We start from the raw sequence: 25,538 nt of genomic DNA on the forward strand, positions 1-25,538 counted from the left end.
AGTTCTCGTCTCAAGTGGCCTTTAAAGTGAATGTTCATGCGCTGAAAGTCAGCCATGTCGTGCAAGAGAGAACCACCTGCAGAAAACTGTACGAGCACCACATAGCAGATGGGTGGAAGTTTGTTGTCACCGTAGACGAGGCGTGGATATATCTGACGAACTGTGGGAAGAACCGATTAATTACGTACTGACGTGTAATAATTGACCAGTAATTGTCGTGAAAGGAATTGACAAATATGAATAAATATGGCTGTAAAAGTAGTAAATGATTGACTTATTGACATTGAGAAAACACATTAGTGATGATATTAATCATGATAAATCATTTAACCTGTCAAATTACCGGTAATACAGTGGAGCAGTTGTTTAAAACATGATAAAATATAAATCAATGTAAGGTGTTAAATAATAATAAGTAATTTACTTTATGTATTGACATGTCAGTTTTAATTCATAATAACCTAAAATCCTAAAACATGATTATTGAATAATCTAAAGACTACGTTTCTGTTAGTATTGGGAGGTAACCCAATTAGCTGTAACACGAGCATGTATTAAACTAACAAAGAGAAAAAAAAAAAAATTGACATTGAGTATTTTTTTTTTTTATTTAAATTCAAGAGACTTCGTCGCACCATTCTCGCATCTTCTAATTAGCCTTGCAAAAGACAGAAGGCGATGATATCCCAAGAGATCTAGCAAGCTTGCCAAGAATGAGATTTAAGAATAAGATGGTTTCGTTAGGTAAACCACTGTTTATATAGAGTTTCAATTGACCTTTTTTTAGAGGTTACATGGCTGTACTTAATAACAGCACGTACACAATTGCCAATAATAGCTAACTGGCCTCTCTTAAAATAGAAACTTTCGTTTCTTTACACTATTTGTGTTCTGAGAATGTTTTTCGTGAATTGAGGGGGTGAGCGCAACAGTGGTCTAACCCACATATTTTAAAAATGGAGAAAAATCAAGATAAAGTTAAACACATGTGCTTTTTGTACAATATACCTAAAGCAACCGCAAGTGGTTGAATGTGTCATACATTATATTGTAAAATAATATATTGTAAAAAGAACACATGTGTTCAAGTTTAACTTGATTTTTCTCCATTCTTAAAAATGTGGGTTAGACCACTGTTGCGCTCACTCTCTCAATTATAAGTGAAAATTTGCATTATTCTGAATTGATTTCCACAAAATGAAAATTAAACTTTTCCTTTTTATAACAAATGAATATAAATTAACTTCAGCACGTAAGTATCGATGCAAAAAGGGAAAGTAATTTCGTTCGTCGGTATACCGAAAATTATCCACACAGTTTCATGATTGTGGCTGGATTCTGTTCGATTTTGTTAGAGGGGAAAGTTAGTTAAAGCTACGTCATGTTACCAATATGAAATTCAATCCAGCGTATTTCCACGAACATATTTTGACCGATTTACAATAACAAAATCATTCATACTGTATGGTGCGGGTACTAACTGGGTGAAACTGCATCAGGACATGGCGTCAAGTCACGCAGAAAAATAATCGCTGACGTTATTCTTTAGATGGATGTAAGCTATCGCACTAGGATTCGTGCAGTTTCCTACTTATATCCCAATGAAGAGTTTAGGCATATACCAGACCGATGGATTACTGGATCTTTGGATTTCTGAAACATTACCTTTCCTTCTCGTGAAGTGCGCACAGTTTCTGGCCTCAGAAAAGCGTCCTAAGAGGAGGGGAATAAAATACCTATTGTACACTTGAAAATAAATCTCCAACAAACAGTGCGTTGTTGGGCAGTCGCCAAGAGTCCGGTTTCACGTAGAATACAACCGGTGATGGAAGGACTGTCATAGATGAAAGAACATTCTAGAGTCGTCTATATGGAAGCCAATTAATCTCTGTACGACCAGCAACCTACAGTTAACAACGAAGTAATTTGTCCCCAACTTGGAAGTTTTCGCATATACACAGTGGGATAACAAAATAATTTTCCACGGAAAAAGCATTCTATTTTGATTTTTTTTTTTTTTTTTTTAAATGGCATATACTCTTGGAGAGGCTTCTCAAATGTCCACATTGCTATGTTTGAATTTAATCCATCTTTAAAAATATGTTTCATGACATATGTAGTTTAAAAAAAAAAAAAAAATCAGGCAATTTATTTTAATGTAAAAATATCCTCTCCCCTATTGCTTGGTGTTTGGAATCAATCAGGACAAAAGGTGAATTGACCCCATTAATAAATGTTTAACGATAACTGTTTAAAATAAAACAGAATTCAATTAAACATTACGTGTAGTTTCTGTGAGGCATCCCAGTAGGTCTTATTACTTTTATTTGATTATTTATTTATTTATGTAGTTATTTCGTTTGTTGAACGCATCACGTCATCTGCTGAGGCTAAGGGTAATTGTGATATGGACGAAATAGTGAAATGAAGAGACGAGAGAACTCACCACACTATGTTTGTCTACCACAAAGGCCACTTGGCGAGAGCTAGAAATGTAACCAAGAAACCCACACACCCCGTGAACGCTCTACCACTGAGCCATCGCGGCCCCTATTGCTTGAGTTTGGAATATGTCAAAGATACGGAAGCAACTTTTTCCCATATTCTCTTTCCATTGTTGTGCTTGGCATTACAAATGAAAAGTTAGTCCATGTACCATATTTTTTATAATGTTTAATGCAATACCTTTTGTTTGGTTCTTTGTTACAGGTGGTTCAAGTGGAGTACCTGAAATACAAGAAACGTCAATTTTCCAATATTTCAACACATATTCGGAACCAACTTCGATGATCGAGTCTATTCAAGATACAGAGAATGCTATTGAAAGTGAGGAAGATGAGGAAATCGATGTCGTAGGGTTAACTTCTGCTGACAAAAGTAAGAGATTTCACAAGTTCATTTGTGTGAAGATGATAGGAAAACAATACAAGATAATTCCTAAATGAGAAAATATCCTAATATTATTTTGAAATCCATATTCACAAAATCTGTTTTATTATTTAAATCATCTTAAAGATTGATCAGGTATGTTTAAGGTTTCTGCGCTGCCAGTTGTAATTTGATAAAAATAACTCAGTCTTAAGTAGGTTTAATTTTTTTCTTCCTAAAGTTAATATGAAAAGAGTTATGTAATGTAATTTCTGATATCAGCGAAAGCGCAAGGTACCAAAAGTTACGTTCTCGGTTGCAAACACTATGATTGTTAGGTAAGGAAATGATAGATTGGTTGTATGTTTCAGATTTATTTTTAGACAAATATGTTTGCTAAGTATTTTTTGTTTGTTTATTTTTAACCTTTAATCCTTTACTTTTTCAAGCTTCTTTTTAGAGAAATTTAAACAAAATTTCAGTTCCTCCTTCATGATGATAAATTACATATGTAGCCAATATCTTCGGAACCTAATGGAAAAATAACATTGGAAGTACGTCATGCTTATCTATTCATTGAATAGACTTCGGAGTGACTGCCCATATGTATTAAAAATTAACTAAAAAATACTGTCTCAGATAATGGTATAATTATTTATTAAATTTCCGTTTCTGGCTTGTTGCAGTCAACAAGTGCTTATTTCCAAAATACGGGAGAGAATACAAAAATATTAAAGAGTATCGAGGAATGAGCTGCGAATTTTCATTCTCGTTCTCTGTCTCTCAATCCGTCTGTCTCTCTCTCTCTCATCGAATTCAAAGCAGTTGGCCCCTCCGAAATAAAATGTCGCATGTCCCTTGTAGACTCCATGTAAATATAAAAATATTTCCATATATAGGTTACTATGACTACATGTAATTACATATGTGTATATTTCAGAAGGGTGAACAGGAAATATAGGCACATATTGAATTAGTTCTTTATCAATAGTACAAAAGGTACAAAAGAAATGTGAAAAATGGGGGTAAAGTGCGCACCTACTTCCTGTTGACAATAGCGATCATAGTCCTATAAACCCAAGCTAAGGTTTCTGTTGGCCTTCATTCTACACTATCTCATTTCAGCAGCGATTTCAGAATCAATTCTTTTCCGAAGCGATCTTAAAACCTCAAAAACTTTTCGATTTTCCCTTGAGGAGCGAGTACATAGTGTTACAGGCTGACCAGAACTCAGCAACTCCTCTTACCCATGGAACATTAGATGGATTGTTCTTCTTGACATAATAGTAGGTTGTCAAATCAAGCCAAAATAGAATGTCATCAAAACCATGAAGTTTACGAATAGAAGAAAGCTATCGAGCTTTCAAAAATTCAAACTATATGTGACAATTCATGGGTACCAGTTGTAATTAGAGGTTCAAATACATTCCACTTTTCGTCAAGGACTTGCCATGCTGTAACTTTTGGGGAAACTTCTACAATGATTTTTTTAAAATTCATATTTCTGTTGACTATGGCTTTATATATGTACAAACTTACGGTCAAGTTGTTGGGGTATCTCAGTGATTAAATGTATATATCTCACCCTCGATGATGAACTTGCCTCTTGTATGTGGTATACTTTATGATACACTATCTTCGCTCGCTCTTCATAGTCTTCAACATAATCCAGAGAGTTCATCCTTTCTCTGGCTATGATTCTCAGTTTGTGTACTTTCAGGCAGGATATAGTATATTGCCCGATTTCCAACTTCTTGGCAATACGATGAATGGACGTAGTCGGGTCTCAAGTTGCTGTTCGACTCGATGTTTTAATTTTCTTTGAAATTGCAGATCTGGGACGTCTTGAATGCGGTGATGCGTACTTAATTTTATCTCGTAATTCAAACCTTTGCAATGTGTTATAAATGATACTTCTTACTGTATGCCTGTAACTTTTTACCAAATGCACGTATCTTAAGACTATTGCTACCATTGTTTTTTCTGCTTAAATTCTAGCCCAAAATCATGTATCATATTGTCCTATTCCTATTTAAAAAACTTGACCTGAATTCAAGATGGCTGCCGTCAAGGTTCACCTTACCGTACGACTTCCCCTTAGGTATAGTATGTACCCACATTGTTGTTATTGACTTTTTATTATTAACAGGCAGTTTACAAGGGGTGGTATTGAACGTATTGTGCAATTATCGACTTGGATACGCGACATTTCAATCTGCCATTTTGGTTAATTCCACTTCAAAAATGCAGCTGCTTTTTTGTGTGTGGTCTTTCTGTGGGATTCCTTCCTCTGAGTGAAATTATATGCTAGGTTTCGATATGAGCTCATTGATACTTCCCTTGTTAGTATATCTAATCAATGAAAATGTCTGAAATTCCCACCCTCGTTTTTATGGAAATGAATTATCTACCTCAGCAATGCTTTGTTTTGTTTACACTTCATGACTGTGGAACCTCGCTCTAGAACAGAACATCTTGTGCAGTGAGTAGCAAATAAAATATCTTTCCCTCCCTCCCTCTCCTCACCCCTTCCATTCTAACTGTGCTGACATTAACGTCCACCAGGAATATAATATTCCGTTTTTCCTGTTCATCGTTTCTCTCTTTAATTAGTAAGGATTCCTTACAGTTATATTATTTATTTATTTACTTTTAGAAACAGAGAAGGTTAGCAAGGAAGAATCTAGTCAAAGAAGTAAGGGTAAAATGATACTGATGGAAGTAGAGCCGGAATTGCAGTCACCGTGCTTATTTGTTAATGAAACAGCAAGAGAAATTGGAATTAATTTAAAAGTTGAAGAAATAGTTCCTGGTGTATTGTTTCCTGCAGCGGAGCGTGTTATATGTGAGGTAATTTAATTTGAGTATCACTTTTTTTTCCATTTAATATAAATTAATGAACATGGATGCGTACTTCATACTCTAATTTACATGCATAATATTGGGTCACAATGGAAGTTCGTAGCTTTAGGTAATAATAGCATTGTAACCTGAATGCTTTGGACGAATAGCGGGAGCATGGAATATAAAAACACAACCTCGAATATCACAGTACAACGCTGCGTTAGCTGCGGTGAAAATAGTTTCAAGTGGTACGTAACAATAGATGATGATTTTCTCGTTACGAAAAAGAAAAATCACAGAATATACAACAAAAAAGATAAATTCGGTCGCTGTAGTGGTTTCTGTGGCCTCTGAGGAATCTTAGCCTTCAATAGTGGTTGCTGTGGCGATGCACTTCACTTGCTGTTCACGTTTACAATTTACGTCGAGAAGTGTGTTCCAACAGTTTCGATAGGACAATGACGTCTTCGTTCATGTAACCAGGAAGGCTCGTGCAATTCAAAGGAATGTGATGTGATGGTTGAAGGATTCTAGTCTATCGTGTATTTATTTATTTATTTTTTCTTAAAGAATGACGAAATGAATTTACAAATACTTACCTAGCAATGTACATAAAAGATAAAAGGTTTCTGAAGTTAAATTGATAAGTTGAGTGAGATTTAGCAAAGACTTTAGATCAAGTTGAACAATAAATTAAGTAGTCCGTTGTAGATGTAGTTGTGATAACTTTACAGTAACTTCATAGTACTGCACACTATTAAGATATTTTTTATACAAAAGTCGCATAACATCATAGTTAACGAATTTGAACTCTCCTTGATAAAATTCTTCGTACACAACTGCGGTGATGAATAGAGAATGATGGTCGCAAATTGCTGTAAGCATGCAAATGACATATTCTAGTAACTGCATTACGCATCATGTCTTCAGAGATTACAACACTTTGAATTTCAATATATTATAACCAGTCTCAAAGAACGATAAGAAAGAAATGCAACTTTTGTTAATGAAACAGCTTATTTGTAGAGGCACGAGTTTTTCGCAATGCGCGATAAAACGAAATGCATCAGAATTAAGTAATATTCAGTTTCTTGACGATTTATAATATTCTGTATGTGTTTTCATGGGTTTCCGTTGCGCGATAAAACGCGAAATTGGCAGTTTTGCGCGAAATTTCTAACTACGCGAAATTTTAAAAATACATTTACATCACTTTAAAAACGCTAGTTTTTTACTGACGGAATGCTAGAACGTGGCATGAACGGTGATTCAGACACGGCTACAGGGAACACGTTGCACGTTAGCTATCACCAACGCAGCTGGATGTGAAGTTCCGAAGTGATGATTGATTGAATTTTGTTCTAAATGTATTTACATATGTGTGGCTTCCAACAAGTAATGCTAATTGTGTTTTTTCAAGTATGCACTGGTGATAAGTGACAAACATACAAAATGAAGGAATAAAATGTGGAAACATATAACATGTTTAATGCTTAAATGTAACTTGTGCCTATCTGTTTTCAGGAGACAGCAAAACTTCCCTACTCATAGTAAGTTTAGTTACTGATTTTCCTTCAGTTTGATTTTTTTTTTTAAATAATTTTCTATAAGTGAAATTGACAATGTCAAGTGAAATATTCAGTGTATGTTGTTTTTAGGTAATTAATGGTTTATTTTTATAGTGATCTATGAATAAAAGAAACAATTGTAATAATATCAGGGAATTCTTTTCCGCAAGAGCTTCAAAATGCGAAACTTTATTTGGAAAATGCGACAAAACGCGAAGTATGAAAAACGAAACGCGAAATTTTCAAATTCTTAGTGCGAAAATCTCGTGCTACTACTTATTTGTTAATGAAACAGAGCCTCGAGCCTCTACGGTTATACTCTTTAGGCTAGAAGGGGACGGATGGTTAATGAAAGTGAATGATTATGAAACAATTGGAGGAAGATGAATGTGGAAAGAAATGAGTGAATACCGAGAAAATCTGCTGTGCACAAACTCACATGGCCTGAAATTGAACCAGGTATCCCTTGCCAAAGTGGTGAGCGCTGACTTATAGATCTCTCTCCTATTCTATTCGTTACACAAGAACGAAATATTGTATTTTGCTCACTTGAACTTTGCATGAGACTTCTAAGGTTCCGTCAACTTGAATTGATATAAAATAATAGTCCTGAATTCCAAATTATATATTTTCTTTAGAGCAGTGGTAATTATTTCGATAAAATAATTTTGAACATCCGGAAATATTCCTTCAAATACAGAAGAAAGAGTTTTTCCCTGACATGTGAGAGATTCACTTGTAGCAAAGATTTCGATGAATCATAGTTTACTGCTTTCTTTATGATATTACCCAAATCAGAAACATCACATTGACTCCTTTGCCCCAAACGTAATGCAGATGAAACAGAACATTTTATTTCTTAGAGAACACGCAAAACGCCAAGAAATTCTACCACACCACGTAGACTGAAATGTTCATGTGTAATTATTAGTTGTCTTTATTATTATTATTATTATTATTATTATTATTATTATTATTATTATTATTATTATTATTATTATTATTATTATTATTATTATTATTGAAAGCTTTGAGGTAGGTCCTCTCTCTTTCAGAGAGCAGCATTGCTCTCAAGTCAACCGAGATACGAGAATGGTAAATAATAATAATTCATCAAGTTTGTTTGTGGCTCCGTTTGCGCTGTCATCAGTTGCTAACATATTTACATAGAAATAAGATTGTTACTTCGTTGAAGCCAATCACTTTTCAGATCTTCACTTGCAAAGGTACAGCTTCACACTATAGTATAACAATAAAACAACAGTTCACTTCACATGAAAAACGCAACACAAGCACAAAATATACAGAACTAGCAATGCTTGTCCTCCTACGATCAATATTGCTAATCAAAAGCAGAAACATAGTCGAGTGACGTGAGGGTATAGAATAATGTATATGCGAATCGTAATCCTAGCAGAAAACGTTTGCCAGAAACCCCAATATTTGCAGCAGCTGTGCATACCCAAAGAACCTGGCGTACGACAGGAAGCAAGAAAGAAAATGCACATGTACAGTGCTTCTGCTTGTCCAGGCGAGGCCCGAGACCTAGAGGAAGTTTCGGTGGAAGTAATGGTGATAAGTTGTGTGTAAGCACTCAATTTATATGCATAACAAAATATCTTGTGAACAGGGATGCCACTAACTATTACTTCGTATTACCCAAATGTGTTGTTCAAAAGCTCGATTATCCATGATTTTTACCAGTGTTTTCAATACAATTTTCAAGGGAAATAATTCTATGTTTGAATTAATTAAAGTCCGCTATTGAATTATATCCAATACGCAGAAGAAACAAAGAAACTTATTTCCGAATTATGGCCCGTAGATAACCTAAAGGAAAGTAGAATCACTTACGAATCTGTGGTTGGATTAAAGTTTAGCATCCCTTTCAGCAAAGAATCTATATAGCATGTGGACTTACAGCTTAACGTGGGATTCGAACCGCATGAGCGCCCACCGGGAATTGAACCCGAATCTCCCATACCGAAGACGATTCACTTATAAATATCAAATTTTTTGATAAGAAATGTTTGTACTACATATAAATATCAGCAAATACTGGCCACCATTTTACTTTACCCTATTACTACCAAGGCTAAAATAAATTACCGTACTAAACAGGCTAAAAACATTTTTCCTCATTATCATACCTATCATTGCTACAACCTTCCAGCTAAATCAAAAACTGTTCCTAAATATTAGCACACTTCGAAGGTTTTCATTTGAATGTTCTTAGTATTAAGGTGTATATAGTTAATTACATATTTTTGTCCCTTTATTTTGGTTTTTACGTGTATTCTTAGGAGATGTTATTGGAAAATATCTACATTCATGCATGCAGTTAAACTTGACAGTGCATACGAATCCGTTTAAGAATTAGTTGGGTCAGATCATTTTGAATGTAATGATGGCACTTTTTGTAAGATCCATTCTATTTTCATTTGTTTTTTATTACATTACATCCTGCTACATACTCAATATATGTTGTTACAGGCTGTGAAGTTATTGGCAGAAGACATTATACGTAGATCTTTATGCAAAGCTTGGAGTCGATGTGGAAACAGGTACGTCGTTTTTCTTATATCTGAATTATGTTTCTGTAATAAAAATAGAAGTAATGTAACAGCATTGAGAATAAGAAAATACAGTTAGTCGTAATGTATTACCATTTTCCACTAGAATATGAAGCTTATAAATCTTTGTAATACAAATATCCACAATAGGGAATATCTACTGATCTGGTAAACCTCCAAAATTTGGAAATAGCCTAAACTGTACACTTGTACTTGGAAAAAGCCTGGAATTTAGGCAGAAACCTGGATTTTTCTCAAAATTACCATTTTACAGAAACTACTTTTGGCAAATTTTAAAGAAATTGCACAAACAAAATTAATTTTAAGTAAATGAAAAACAGAGAACCTTGTACTTCAAAAACTCCATTCATAACATTATTATTATTATTATTATTATTATTATTATTATTATTATTATTATTAGTAGTAGTAGTAGTAGTAGTAGTAGTAGTAGTAGTAGTAGTAGTAGTAGTAGTAGTAGTAGTAGTAGTAGTAGTAGTAGTAGTAGTAGTAGTAGTAGTAGTAGTAGTAGTAGTAGTAGTAGTAGTAGTAGTAGTAGTAGTAGTAGTAGTAGTAGTAGTAGTAGTAGTAGTAGTAGTAGTAGTAGTAGTAGTAGTAGTAGTAGTAGTAGTAGTAGTAGTAGTAGTAGTAGTAGTAGTAGTAGTAGTAGTAGTAGTAGTAGTAGTAGTAGTAGTAGTAGTAGTAGTAGTAGTAGTAGTAGTAGTAGTAGTAGTAATAATAGTAGTAGTAGTAGAATAATAATAATAATAATAATACAAGCGCGAAATACTAAATAATAATAAGTGTATCTAGGATTGCCTTTTGCGGTTCATGGATTTCTAATTATTACCTATGGACCAGGTGTAGCCTAATTGTACTTAAAAGCTTTATTGTGAGTTCGAAATGTTTTTATTCAGTAATCCGTAACTTCTCCATTTCTGTTTTGCTAGTCATTCCTTCTTTATGTAGAGAGGGAAGTGTTTCACTGGGTGTTTCAAAACAACACCGACGAAGTTTGGAAGGTAATTCCTTACACCAAGATAAGACAAAAAGTATAGGCCAACCTGGGTGCACAAATGCTTCCTTTCGGAGTTATTGGCTGCCGAAAACAAGGAAAAAATGAACTTTAAATGTGTGTAGCTCCCATACTATGGGACCTACCGTAGGCGGGTCAAGACTTCACTGAGGAACTAATATCTGCCCTATCCAAATATCAATGTTTCAGAATCCTGTGGTACTTCCGCAACAATTTTTATAGAGGGAATTTGGCTACAAGCAAATAATTTGAGGTATTCATCAACCTATATAAAAATTGTTGCGAAAGTACCACAGGATTCTGAAACATGGGCATTTGGATAGGACACACACTACTTCTTAAGTGAAGTCTTGATCCAACCACAGTAGGTCCCATAGTTTTGGAGCTATGGACTTTTAAAGTTTTTATGTTTTCGGCAGCCTATAACTGAAAGGAAGCGTTTGTGCACCCAAGTTGGTCTATACTTTTGTTCTTATCTTGGTGTCAGGAATCACCTCCCAAACATTGTCGGTGTTGTTTTGAAACACCCTATATATATTGCGGAATTTGTTCGATTTTACTTTCCAGATTCCGGAAATTAAAAATTCCGGAATTGGTCATCCCTAATATCGACAAATTGTAAGAGATGATTCCTCACATCAAAATAAGAAGAAAAAAGGTTGATATGGACGTATGGCGGAAGTGCATAGTTAGATCTAAGGCCGTCCAAAATCGTGGAAAAGCTTCATTCCAACACGATAGTTTCAATTCAAGAAACTATGGAGTGGTAATCTATATCCACGTAAAGGATGTCACTCATACGCCATCCAAAACTACATATTTCAGCAGTGTGAAGTGGGTGTACATGGAATTCTCTACAGGACATATTCCAGGCATGTCCAGGGTATCTATCGGTCACGAAAGTCACGAAAAAGTCACGAAATCAGAAAATGATCATGAAAGCCAAGAAAAAGTCACGAATTCTAGTTTTTGGGTCACGATTTATATATCTGTACAAATATAAGTACAAACTGGAAAATTTTGTTCTATAAAACGTAAAAATTAACTACCAAAAATGTCTATGGTCGGCTTTAGACGTTACCAAATTGCAAGCAAAGCATACTTCTATCGCATGCATGAAAATTCGGCCCAATTCGTATCCAAATTCACTCTTGAGAATTTTTTGAAATATTATGGTTTGGTAAAGAAAAGGTCACGAAATTTCATTTTGGAATTTTAGTAGATACCCTGATGTCCCAACAAAATTCTCAAACATACTCTGAATTTAAAGTGTGCCCGAAGTAAGAAAAAGGTAAGCCTTGATAGCAGTGAACACGGAATGTGCTTCGATCAGAAGTCGGAAATATTAGGGATCGCCAATGCCACGGTCTCTCGTCTTCGGAATAATGCGTTGTTTTGTCTCACGCTTATACCTGAAAAAACTGAAATATACCTTGAGAAAATATTCCGAATACGAGGAACGTGAAGCTAATGGTCCCTAACACTTCAAACTTCCTGCCGAAGCATTCCGTGTCCACTGTGGAAGCATTCCGTGTCCACTGTTGCCAACTTTGCCTACTTTGTACCTTGCGCCTACTTTGAACCAACATATCTGAGAATTCCGTCCTGTAGGGAATCCTTACACACCCACTGCGCATGCTGAAATATGCATTTTTGGCGTATGTGTGACTTCCTTTATGCTGATACGAACCGCTCTTCTACAGTTATTCGTGTTCGAAATAACACGTGTTGAAATGTATTTTCTCTCTCTCTCTCTCACTCACACACACACATTTTTGGACTACCGTTTTCTGATATATGCACTTTTCCCCACAGGTTCGTGTGATTTTTTTTTTTTTTTTTTTTTTTTTTTCTATTTTGATGCGAAGAATCGTTTCAGTTTGTCAATATGGTTTATTGACACCCTGTATCTATTCTCCTACTTTCAGTGAATCAATATGATGATCCATTGTATGAGTATTAAATGAATATTCCCCATCCAAAAAGAATATTCAGCAACATGCAATAAAATAAATTTACATATACTTAGAATTTAAATCAATAGTTCTTAGAATTTCCTTAAGTAGTATAATCAAAATGTAAAACAGTTACTTCTGTCAGCGACAGTTAAAGGTGAGAACTCTGCTTGCTTCTGTTACTTACTGCACATTTTTCTCAACCGAGCTTTTGATAGGAGTTATTAACAATAACAGCTTTTCTTTATTTTTATAAAAAATATATAGACTTGGATAATAATATATATAGTCCTGGAAGGACCTGGAAAAAATCTGGAATTCACAATCAAAAATTTAGTAGACACTCTACAATAGCATTTATTGTATATTAGATACTTCACATATTTTGTATTTAGATACGTAGACTGTTCAATAAGGACCGGTCATCAGTGTTTAGGAGGTGAATACAACAGCAAGGCACAGAAAAACTAAACACATCTATGTAGTGGGAGAAATGACGAATAGATCGAGCAGGTTTGAAAGTCAGGATTATAACCTTGGCAGCCGTTCAAGCACACGTATTTTCAGTTTCGCGTAAGGCAGTATGGAAGTGACACGCAAAGAACAATACAGAATTTCTGTTGACTATCTTGCAAAGATCAGCGTTCCGTGTGTACCCCATCCTCCATGTAGCCTTGATTTAGCCCCTTGTGATTTCTTTCTTTTTCCAACTTTGAAGAAACGCCTCCTGGGACGGCGTTTCACATCTTCAGGGGCAGTGCTGAAAGCTGCGGAGGCGATTTTAAGGATCTGTCCAAAAATGACTTCAGGCATGTCTTTGATGACTGGCAAAATCATTGGGACAAGTGCATTGCATGTAATGGGGACTTTCTGAAAAAGACCATCATTATTTGGAGAATTAATGCAGATAATTATGTTTTATTCATTTATGATCATTCTTTATCGATCAGCCCTCAAGATATAGTAGTTTTATTTACATTAGGACAACAGGACATTCAGAATTGCCATTGAAGATAATGTTTCCACGTAGAAATTGACATTCATTGCCAAATAGAATAGTTCGTCAGGAGTAAGTTGTTAAAAATCATATTTGCCACAAACAATTAAAATTATTATAGAAATACTTTGTCCAGTACAAGATATTTCTGGTACGTCGTTTAGGGTATAAAATACAATAGGTTAATATTTTTATTGCACTGTCGCCATGCATATTGTGGGTATCAGTTTGAATCTAATATTTGAGTAGTGGTCAAAATAACTTGAGTGCATCACATGTTTAATAGGAGATCGGACTGGAGAATGAGCAAGCAAAGAAAGGGTGTTAGCAGCACAAAGTCAGTAGGGAAAGATATTCAAATAAATTTCAACGCAGCTTTTATTTAAATTATGTTGTTATTTTCCAGGAAACCAGAAAGTATTGAGTTGGGAGATGTTACTCGAGCCTTGCTACAACGACCAGAATTTGATTTATTCACGAATGAAGGCATAGGAGTTGAAATTGACCATAAGACATGACTGGGAAGTACAACATAGGTAAATATTCTTCAAATACTGTTAACTCTTTTCGTTGAAGTGCAGTGCCCATATTAAGTAGTTGAAGATTTCCACTCTTTTATTTATTTTAACCTCTCATGATTATATCTTGTAGGTAAATTCAAACTGACCATTCTTCCACCAAGTATCGAATCCGGGACAATATGTATTAAAAGCAAGCATACTAATCGCTTGGATTCTCGTGAACTCTGGTCTGTCAGTTGTAGTTAGTAATTATATCAAATTTTTTTGCGGTTGTCTCAAAGATGCCTTAGTGAGAGAGTATTAATCTGTAATGTTCTATGTTGGATATGGGAAACCATGTAGATCTGATATTGGACAAGAAATTACTAACCTCCGTAGTATTTCTGTATGGACAATGTCGATATTTAGGGTACATAAATCTTGCATCCTTCGTCAGGATCAAATATCGGCTTTAACCACATTTTGCAATAAGTTCTTCAGATTTTTGGTTGCAGCCAGGAGCGGCTCTGTAATGTAGTCACAAAATCACGTACCTTCTCAATCAATACAGTAAATAATTAATAAAACCAATAATGTACATTTATTCCTGTATAGGAATAAGAAGCAATGGCATAAACATTTTAGTTACTTTAATATGGAGTCAGCAACTCGGATGTCCATGAGAGATTAGCTTAAGTCTCGATGTAGGTTTTCTACAAAGGATTGTATTTTCTTTACGACACTCATATGTAAATTATTGTGAAGAAAAATGAAATACTTTCGTAATGCATTTTAGGATTTCAAAACTTAATAACACGTGATGTATTTTTATTATTTTTTTTTCTCCCACAAGGCTTTACAGAAAGAATGCATATTCTTGAACTATATTTTAAATTCATTTACTCTGAAATGTTGTTGTGAATGCAAGATGCAAAGCTACAGACAAATATTTAAGTATTAAGCTTGTAATTCAAATAAATAATTATAAGATACTAGTATCAATTACCCGCTTCGCTGGGTTAAATTAAGAAAAATAGTATAGATCAAATTATAATAGATAATAAAACTACATCCTTTAAAGCAAATAATTTTAACACATTACTCTCCGACCATAATGCAGTTCAAATAAACATAACACTTCAACCCGAACGTTAAGTACTTTCAATATCTTCTTAGCAAGGAAGACCGGACGGACACATTACTAGAAAATGACGTAAACAATAAATACAGACAGTTCATTAATACCGTTAGGCACTATTTCGAAATAGCCTTTCCACTTAAGAAGATAAAGGTATATTCTCACAAAACTAGATGCAACTGGATAACACGAGGCATAATTAATTCCTGCATGAGAAAGAAACAACTAAATACAATTCTGAAAAGGACGAATAATAGGAAAATAAAAGAATATTTTAATAAATATAGAAGTATTCTGAAAGGACTAATAAAAGAAGCAAAGAAAATGCACACATCAAATAGGATATCTAAATCTGATAACAAGAACAAAACACTATGGCAAGTAGTAAACGAACAGTCAACCGCATCAAAGCCGCAAAAAATAGGTATTAAAAAAATAGTACACCATGCCCAAGAAATAACCAATAAACACCATATTGCAAACCTACTTAATGATTTTTTTGCCAATGTTGCGAAAACCTACTCAAATTCTGAGTCTGAAAAGACTAACAACATAAAATTATCTAGTAATTCTGTATCTATATACTTAATACCTACCACAGAGGTAGAAATAAGATCGATTATTAAAAAAATGAAGACGAAAAGATCTTCCGGGCCCGACGATATTCCTTATTATTTGCTTAAAATGTGTGCCGAATATTTCCTAATACCGTTGACTGATATATACAATTCCTCCCTTGAAACAGGAACATTTCCAGAAGATCTTAAACTTGCAAAAATAAGACCTGTACACAAAAAAGGATCAACTACTGACCCAGGAAATTATCGTCCTATCTCTATTCTATCTGTTTTCTCCAAAATTTTAGAAAAAGTTATGTATAACAGATTGGTGCCCTTTTTGGAAAAGAATAATATCTTCACGAAGAGCCAATTCGGGTTTAGGAAGTGCAAGTCAATTAACAATGCTGTAATTGCTTTTCTAAGTGACACATATAAAGCGAGAGAGAGAAGAAATAAAATATATGGAATTTTTCTGGATCTCACAAAAGCCTTTGACCTTGTTAATCACAAAATTTTATTGAATAAATTGCGTAGTTATGGTATTAGAGGTCATGCTAATTTATGGCTCTAATCCTATTTGACTAACCGCATGCAATATGTAGAAACAGGTCCAACCAAGTCAGAGGTAAGACACATTAGGCACGGAGTTCCACATGGATCAATATTAGGTCCTATACTTTTCCTTATATACATTAACGATCTTTCCGATTATATAGTTCCAAACAAAAGCGTACTTTTTGCGGATGATACAAACATTTTAATTGAAATTCCAAATCAAACATTTTAATTGAAATTCCAAATAACATTTGCTCCGAGGAATTCATATTTAAGAACACGACAGATAAAATTGCAGAATGGATAAAAGCAAACAAACTAAACTTAAATACAGCGAAAACAACTATAATGAGTTTCAATGAAGGAAAACTGAACACTCTAAATATACATCAAATACGTATAGACGGGGAACTCATGCAGGTATCTGACACTTGTAAATTTTTAGGGTTAAAATTAGACTCTAAGTTGACATGGTATGATCACGTGAATAATTTGTTGAGGAAACTAAGCGCGAAAATATATCTTATACGTAAAGTTAGTAAGATTCTAACTACAGAAACATTGAAAACAATTTATTTCGGATTGATGCAGTCAATTCTATCGTATGGAATCATTTTCTGGGATAAAACCTGTTATGCGAAGAAAGTATTTACAATGCAGAAGAAAATGTACGAATAATGTTATCAGTTCCGTTTCATACACCAAGTAGACCACTGTTTCAAAAACTTAAAATATTACCATTGCCGTGTATATACATTCTCGAAACAACATCCTTCATACATATGAATAAAAGAAACTTCCAACTCAATTCGGACCTACACCAATACAACACAAGAACAACCAATCATATTCATATACAAAATTTCCATCTAACAAGAACTCAAAATTCGTTACACCACATAGGAATAAAACTTTATAATAAATTACCAGATCGTGTCAAACGAATGCCAAACTTGCAGTTTAAAAGACACCTCAAGTTACTGTTACTTAAACATCTTTTCTATGGTTTAGATCAATATCTTCAGTGTGATCTTTCTTTGTAATGTAAATATTAAAATTTATTTGAATTTTGAAATATATATAAAATTACAATTTATATTATCTCTAAAAATACACTTTTAGTTTAAGTTTTATTGTTACGTATATATTTTGTATTATTATTATATATATTATTATATATTATTTTTTAAATAATTATATTATTAATTGTAGCGTTTCTCGTGTAATTATTGTTATTATTAATTGTAATAGTAACTGTATCTCTTGACGAAGCCATGAACGCTAAGTTCTTAACGCGGAAAATGAAATAAATAAATAAATAGTTAGTCGCTTTTACTATTACTAAAGCTCTCTTTGATATCGGTCATTTTCGATTATTTTTATATATCTCCCCCTCCCTTTCCCCTCAGTTGCCAGACAGAGTTTGGATTTAAACGGCATCAGAAGTGTCACTGCTCATCTCAACGATCCAAAAATTAAAGATTCGACACTAATATCGGTCATTTTCGATCATTTTTTTAATATCTCTCCCCCTCCCTTGAGTTACACCGTCAAAGTGATATGACAAAAACCATCTCAGGTTCGAACTTCCAGGTTGAAAATATGATCGAAATCGTGGTTCAAAACCTATGAAGTTAAATATATATATATATACCCTCTCATCCCCCTCCTCTAAGTTCTATCGTCAAAGTGAATAGATAAATACCATCCCAGGCCCGAACCTCATCTGTTTTGAAAATTTAAGATCAGTCGGGTGGTTTAAAAGTGATATAGTCACAAAAACACTTTTATTTATTATATATATATATATATATATATATATATATATATATATATATATATATATATATATATATATATATATATATATATATATATATATATATATATATATATATATATATATATATATATATATATATATATATATATATCACCTATCCTACGTTGCACCGTAAAGGTAAAAATGAAATGAAATTTTTGAATTTTACGTCCCACGGATATGCCGGCTAGGCTAAAGGAGACGGTGATGATGAGAATTAATGAAATGGTGGAATGAAGAAAGCGAGAGGAAACGAGAGAACCCAAGGAAACCCACACCGTAAAAGTGAAATGACGAAAATATTCCAGGCCCGAACCCTATCTATGTTGAAAGTTTGGTAGAGATCAGACGAGTGGTTCAAGAGTTATTAAATTTTATTAATTTTCGTATATTTCTTCTCCTTCCCTACCCCTCCCCTAAGATCTACCGTCAAAGTGAAATGACAGAAAACTTCCCAGGTTTAAATCTCATCTATGTTGAAAATTTTGATTGAGGTCGATTTATTAGTTATTGATTTTTGTATATCTTCCCCTCCACTCCCTCCCCAACGTTGCTCCGTCAAAGTGAAACGATAGAAACTTCCCAGACACGAACCTCATCCATGTTCAAAATTTGATCAAGATTGGTCATTTGGTTCAAAGAGTTATTTTTATTTTTATTTTTTTTTTTTTTAATTCCTCCTCCTCCCCTAAGTTCTACCGTCAAAATGAAATGATAAAAACACTTCCAGGTCCGAACCTCATCTATGTTGAGAATTTGATCGAGATCGGTCTGGTGGTTCAAGAGATTAAGAGTCACAAACATAGTCACTTTCAATTTTATAATATATATTTTATAAGTAGAGTATAGCCAATTGTTAAGTCACGTAAGGTAGAGTTAAGGCATGCAACTCACTGAGGGTTCAGTAAATTCATTTCCCGTTACACGTAAGGATTTTCACGCATATTTTGGAACTTTGTCATGTATATATGGTTAGGGACGTGCGATTGAGATCCATCGTTAAACAATAGGTCTGCGTCTTCGTGCTGAAAATAAGTAGTCGAGTGAGTACTTGAATTTCAATGCATCATGAAACTACTCGTGTTCCTGTTTTACAAATTAATATACTGTATTTACACGAATCTAAGACGGCCTCAAATGTAAGACGCAACCCCAATTTTTGAAGAAAAAATTGAAAAAAAGTTCTCGAATGTAAGACGCACCCTTGGCGAAAATGAAAAAAAAAAAAAAAACTACACTGCATTGATTTTAAAGAATGAAAAAAGAAAAAAATAATAAACATAGGAAAACAGATAATGTTATGGGAAAATAAAGAAACATTGAACTTACTGCTGGAATTTGCGGTACATTCATGTGCATCTGCTGGTACTTCATTCCCCTAATGTAATTACGGTACAACACTTGCTTGCCTCAGTTTTATAGCAATCCATTATCGGTATCATACTATCATATTATACCAGTATATACGCACACGCACGCACACACACACACACACACACACATATAATATATATATATATATATATATATATATATATATATATATATATATATATATATAATTATTGAGCAGTTATTTAAACTTGTTTCTTTTCTTCTGTTTTGCACTCTCACTCGCAAAAACAATACTGACACGTTACTGCTTATCATCTGTTTCCTCATCAGCATCACTATCTTTTCCAGTTTTTCCACTTTTGATGGCCAAAAACACACAAAATACACATTCTCTACAGAATCGTGACTAACGGGATTAGCACCTAATCTGGCCTAAATTTGTATAACTCAAATCTAAGACGCGCCTTGATTTTGGAGACAAACAGTGCGTCTTAGAATCGCATAAGTATGGTATGAGGTTAATTAACTTTTCATCATTACTTAGTTCTTTGTATCCGTTTCAAATTGCACTGTTAATAACTATGTGCGATAATAAGTATGTAACCAATTTTTACAGAATCAATTGAGAAATTTAAAGAAATAATTGAACAGTGTTGACAACTGCAATTATTTTCCACTTCTTGAATAGCTTGAATTCTTTATGCTGAGTAAAGTATCTATAATTAAACAATTTTGTAGGACATAGGATCGCGGTTCTCCCATTTCTTCCCACTTTATTCATTCCACCATTTCATTCATTTCTCATCATCACCGTCTCCTCCTTTAGCGTAACCGGCATAACCGTCGGACGTAAAACTCAAATATTTCATTTTTTATTTTCTTGTAGGACATGTACTGGATATATGATTATGCAATGTCAAATTCGTTGTTATTTCTTTTCTCTAATATTTGTACCTCACGTCAGTATTTAAAGAATGCTGTCTAAGTGAAAAATTAGTAGAGGTCCTGAAGACTGAGACTGACTTTACAGAGGAGAGGTACAAAACCGGTTTAGCCGCCATAGTCGTTATGACTTCCCTGTTGTAGAACCCTGGAGCCGCCACTGATTGCAACAAACAGTGGAACTTACTGGAATTACATAATTATTTAAAAGTTATATCAATACAAAGTAATAATTACAGATCCCAGTTGAAATTCATCACACATTTCAAATTTGCCAGAATTATATATATCCATGTACAAAACTCGGTGCACTAAACTACTGATAAATATCCTATTTCTTTTCTTAAATTATAATTATTTCACCGCTTTTTCTGTGATCGTAGTTATAACGTGGACCACTTCACAAACCAGAAGACACATTTTTAAAGCGTTATAGGTTCAGTGTAACCATAGTAAGTAAATTGTTATCTGTGTTGTGCATTCAGTAATCTTCTCTCAAAAATATTGTAATAAAAAAATTAATCTTATATATATATGTTACTTTAGCTGATGAAATTAGTAATGATGTTATTCTATTCTCTGTGTAAAGTACTTCCGTCTGTATTAATGAAAGGAGGAAACAACCGATTTAAATCGGAGTAGAGAGCACCGACTACAGGAATAAGAGAGTGTTTGGCTGTTGTGGTTTGGCGAACTGGGTGGCGTAGTAGTTGACATATTGGCACGGTATGCCGGAGATCCCAGGTTCTAGTTCCGGTCCAGTCAATACTTTTTCAGTCTTTGTATGTTATTTCTGTCTGTGCTCAGTTTTGGATTTTTTTTTTTCCTAAAGAATGTGGAGTATTTTCATTAGGAAAAAATAATTTTTGTAATTCATTCTGAATTTTGAACTTTTTAGGTATTAGACGTAAACAGCTCTCTTCCATTTCATCAACCAAGGATCGGACGAATCCTTGAACTCCTTCACAGAAAGACAACGTTACCATAAAATGCTTACAGATAAAGTGATTTCGTATGATCTGCAAATGAAATCAGCATGAAGATACAAACATAATGTATTCTGGAAAAAAATGGAAAGAATGGTCGTTGATTTGATAACATATATTTCGTTTTTGCGTAAGAGATTTGAAGGACACGCTTTTGCATTATTAAAGAAAATATTTCTTGAAAGATGTCTTCATTGTAACCAACGAAAGATATGAAGAGAATGAAGATCGTATGTACATATTTTGTATAAATTGTAACCTCTTCAATTGGCTATCTACTCTTTACTGTATATTTTGGTTTTATTTATAATGAAACACAAATCGTTACCAACAAGTATTAAGTTACTGCGTTGAGTGAAACTTCCGAAGATATGTCTTAAGATACCAATTGCTTAAGTATATTGTTAAACGATTATGTGGATATTTTGATTTCCTATTTTGAGAAATTAGGTATGTCATAGTATTACTGACATACTGATACTTGCTAATTTAAAACTCTCACTTTATTGTCTTTCTTATTACTGTTATTATTATTATATTTGCTATTACCTTATTACAGAAACTGAATCGTTGTTAGGATATAACTATTGTATTATCTTCCATCGTTGTTTGCTTATATTCGAAAACTTCCTTTCACATGTATCATTGTAATTTTGATAGGAATTTATAATGAATTTAATAATAATAATCTAAAATAACTTCTAAGAATGTTAAAACATTATGAAACAAAAACCAGTAACAAACAAACTTCGTAAATACAAATACAACAAAATTAGGAATAAAATACGTGGTGTGTGTAAAGTCTTCATCCAATTTTCAAGTGGTAGCTTAAAATTGACCAATTGTATGTATATGAACACGCCTACAGTTGGAAAGTTTCATTTGGTTGACGGGAGACATTGCTAGTGTGCAGGAGCGATGAAGCTGTTGATATATCCCTCCAAAACCATTAGTCTGCATGCGAACTTCCGTCAGTATTCAATGGGAAATTTGACTATCGACTTGCATGCCGTGCATTCGGAGAAGGTCACATTGAACATTTGGGAACTGAAAGTTTGATGTAACTACTATTATTTTGCATCTTGTAACAAATTTGTATGTTTTCAAGCCATTACAGCACTTTAAAATCGTATATGTGTATAAACTTAAAACACTCCCTCTTTCGAACTGTAGGCATTTCGTTCAAATACGATTAGCCGATTTCAGGCTATAATCAGATGAGAACGTTACAGAACCCTGTATTAAATTATTCCTGTCATAATTTTTGTGTGCTTGCTCATAGATCAATATTCCGTTTTATGTATTACATATTTAATTTATTCATTCCATTATTACCAAAATATATATTTAAAAAATTAATATCTACTTTCGTTTTAAACCTTTCTCTCAGAAATACCAATCGACTTTAGTTACTTGAAAGAAGGATGTTATTATAATAGCATTAAGAAGTCGTGAAATGTGATATTTTCTTTAATGATAAATTGGGAGCAGTAATTAATTCTGATAATTGATTTAAAACATGCTACTGGAGTTAATATGTAATCTGATATGTTACAACATTTTTACAGCGATTTATTGTACAGTGAAACATATAAGGTAATATCTTCAGTGCATCAGGATTTTGATTCATGATTTTCAAGACATTGCATTCAGTGAATAGCAAAATTATGTACTGTTAATCTCAGGTTATAGGCTGACTCCTGTTAAACCGAGTTCAAAAGATACGTTTAATGTGTATGGATCATTGTCTCATCGAATATTACACTGACGTGCAAAACGTAAGGACCAGTTGGCCTTCCCTTGTAGCTTCTCACATGAGTGACTTGAATTTGGAAAATATATAAAAAGAACTGCGATTTACCGAAGTAAAAGGTACACAGTCATAACAGAGAATGCACAATGATGCAGGACTCCATTTAGAAATGGTCATATATCATGGCTGCCGCTTCCGTTCTACAGATGTCTCACTCGTAAAGATATATGAATAAGAGAGGAAGTGGGGGAAATAGTTTTTAGTAGGGAATATGGGTACCGTTAACCGGAAGTACATATTAAGTAAACTCATTTTTGCGTGTTCCATTCGTGTTTTATTTATTTTAACTTACGTTTCAAATGCTTTGTCTATGTTCATCGTCAGAGAGAATAAAACTGACGATGAACTCAGTCAGTGCATTTGAAAACATATGGAACACCAAAAATTTGGTTTATCTAATTAGAAATATCAGATTGTCAGATCGTGGAATATATGATTGTCAATAATTTCTTGTGGTAATCTTATTTATTCTTGTACGACTTCTTGCCAGTTTGTGTTACCACATAATGACCCCGACGTCTCGATTAAACTCCAACAGTTTCGCAAAGTATCGTCTCAGGCTGTTTCGTTAGATTCTGTAGTTATAACACCTTTAGAAATATTGCTCCTTAAACTTTGCACATCAGTGTATTATCAACTTGTTATATTTTTAAAGGGTTAATAGTTCAGTATGAAATATTATTTTGTGAATTAATAATGAGAACACAATTGTAAAGGAAAGTATAATTCAATGTGTGCGAATAATATATTCGGAACAGGTTGAATCTTGAACTTGAATTTCCGTCTTGTCAGTAAGCATATGTAAAATCAAATTCAAGCAAATTGTCTCCAGTTGTACAAAGTTGTTTCTAGCGTAATGTATTTATATAAAATACTGATAAGTGTATTGAATTTCAATTTTGATAGTTACTAAGTAACAAAGTACTACTACCTTAAAGGAAGAAATTATTATGAAACAAATCAAAATAATTGCTATATATGAAATTACGAGGAAATGATATTTTTAAGACGTCTTGACATTTTTCTAAGCTTTTGTTATAGGGTTTTCCAGAATTTCATTCTTCATTTGATTTGCTCCTGATAATACAGTATTCATTTTTTTTTCTCAAAATGTTTACGAAGTACATGTATTATTTACGCTGTATTTTTATGTCATCGAAAAGATTAATAGAATTCAATCAGACATCATTCACTGTAGACATTACCTAATCAAAGAATGAAGTTATGAAACCCAGGATCTGCTTGTTTGCTTACGGGTAAGCTGTAATTCTTCAGTTCAATCAGGATAATCTTCATTTAAGAACTGTAACAAGTGTAATATTTTATATCGGTTTATTTTTATTTTATTTTATTTTATTTTATTTTTTTAAACTTGCTGATTATCTTGCATCAATTGCGCTTTGAACCTACTGTAATTCCAATATTTCCTGAGCATATGTAATTGTTAGCGTTCTTGGCTTCGTTGCCAAGAGATCTTGGTTTAATCTGCAATGAGAGTAAACCACGTTAAATTGTTGGTCTATTTATTGTATAACCTGTGTGCTAAAAATGAAGCGTTAAACTCTCCAAAAGATTACCATATTAATAGCGTAATTATTTATTGAATTTCCAGTTCCTACTACTTTATTATAAACGATTGCTAAACAAACTCAAAGAATGATTCATAAATTACGAAAGCATTAATAAATATTTAAGAAGCACAAGAAACCAATAATTTTCATTAATTTTCATTTCGCTTCTACCATCTTAACACTAGAAGAAGTCATTGTGATCTATATCGGAGGAATAAAGTCAAAATTTACTTAATGCATATGCACATTTATTCAAATCCTAAACGTTAGTTTATTTTTCTCCAGCTCTCTAATCCCCATTTCCTGTGAGGCTTGCTTTACGCCTTTCGAGGTTATGAAGGATATGATGTTCTATTACAGTTGGATCCAAACCAGTACTCTGTTAAGTGTCCGTATCTATTTTAATCACAGAGCTGGTCATCCTATACCTGTTCTGCAGGCTTAGTAGCACTGGCTTTGGGCAGAATACTCAAAA

The 25,538-nt window shown here is 33.5% G+C and overlaps 1 protein-coding gene across 1 annotated transcript in view; it reads left to right on the plus strand.

Moving 5' to 3' along the window:
* The window catches only part of D12 (YEATS domain containing 2 homolog D12), a 77,342-nt gene extending 52,136 nt beyond the window's left edge, over positions 1-25,206 (plus strand). The window contains exons 10-14 of the mRNA XM_081735826.1: positions 2,710-2,877; positions 5,525-5,718; positions 9,774-9,844; positions 14,248-14,377; positions 21,592-25,206. Of these exons, the coding sequence (XP_081591952.1) occupies positions 2,710-2,877; positions 5,525-5,718; positions 9,774-9,844; positions 14,248-14,359 (545 nt within the window). The 3' untranslated portion in view covers positions 14,360-14,377; positions 21,592-25,206. The remainder of the gene's footprint in view (positions 1-2,709; positions 2,878-5,524; positions 5,719-9,773; positions 9,845-14,247; positions 14,378-21,591) is intronic.
* The last annotated feature ends 332 nt before the right edge of the window (positions 25,207-25,538 follow it).

This window comes from Thermobia domestica, chromosome 13 (assembly GCF_964235325.1).
Source record: "Thermobia domestica chromosome 13, izTheDome1.hap1.1, whole genome shotgun sequence".
NCBI classification, from domain to species: domain Eukaryota; kingdom Metazoa; phylum Arthropoda; class Insecta; order Zygentoma; family Lepismatidae; genus Thermobia; species Thermobia domestica.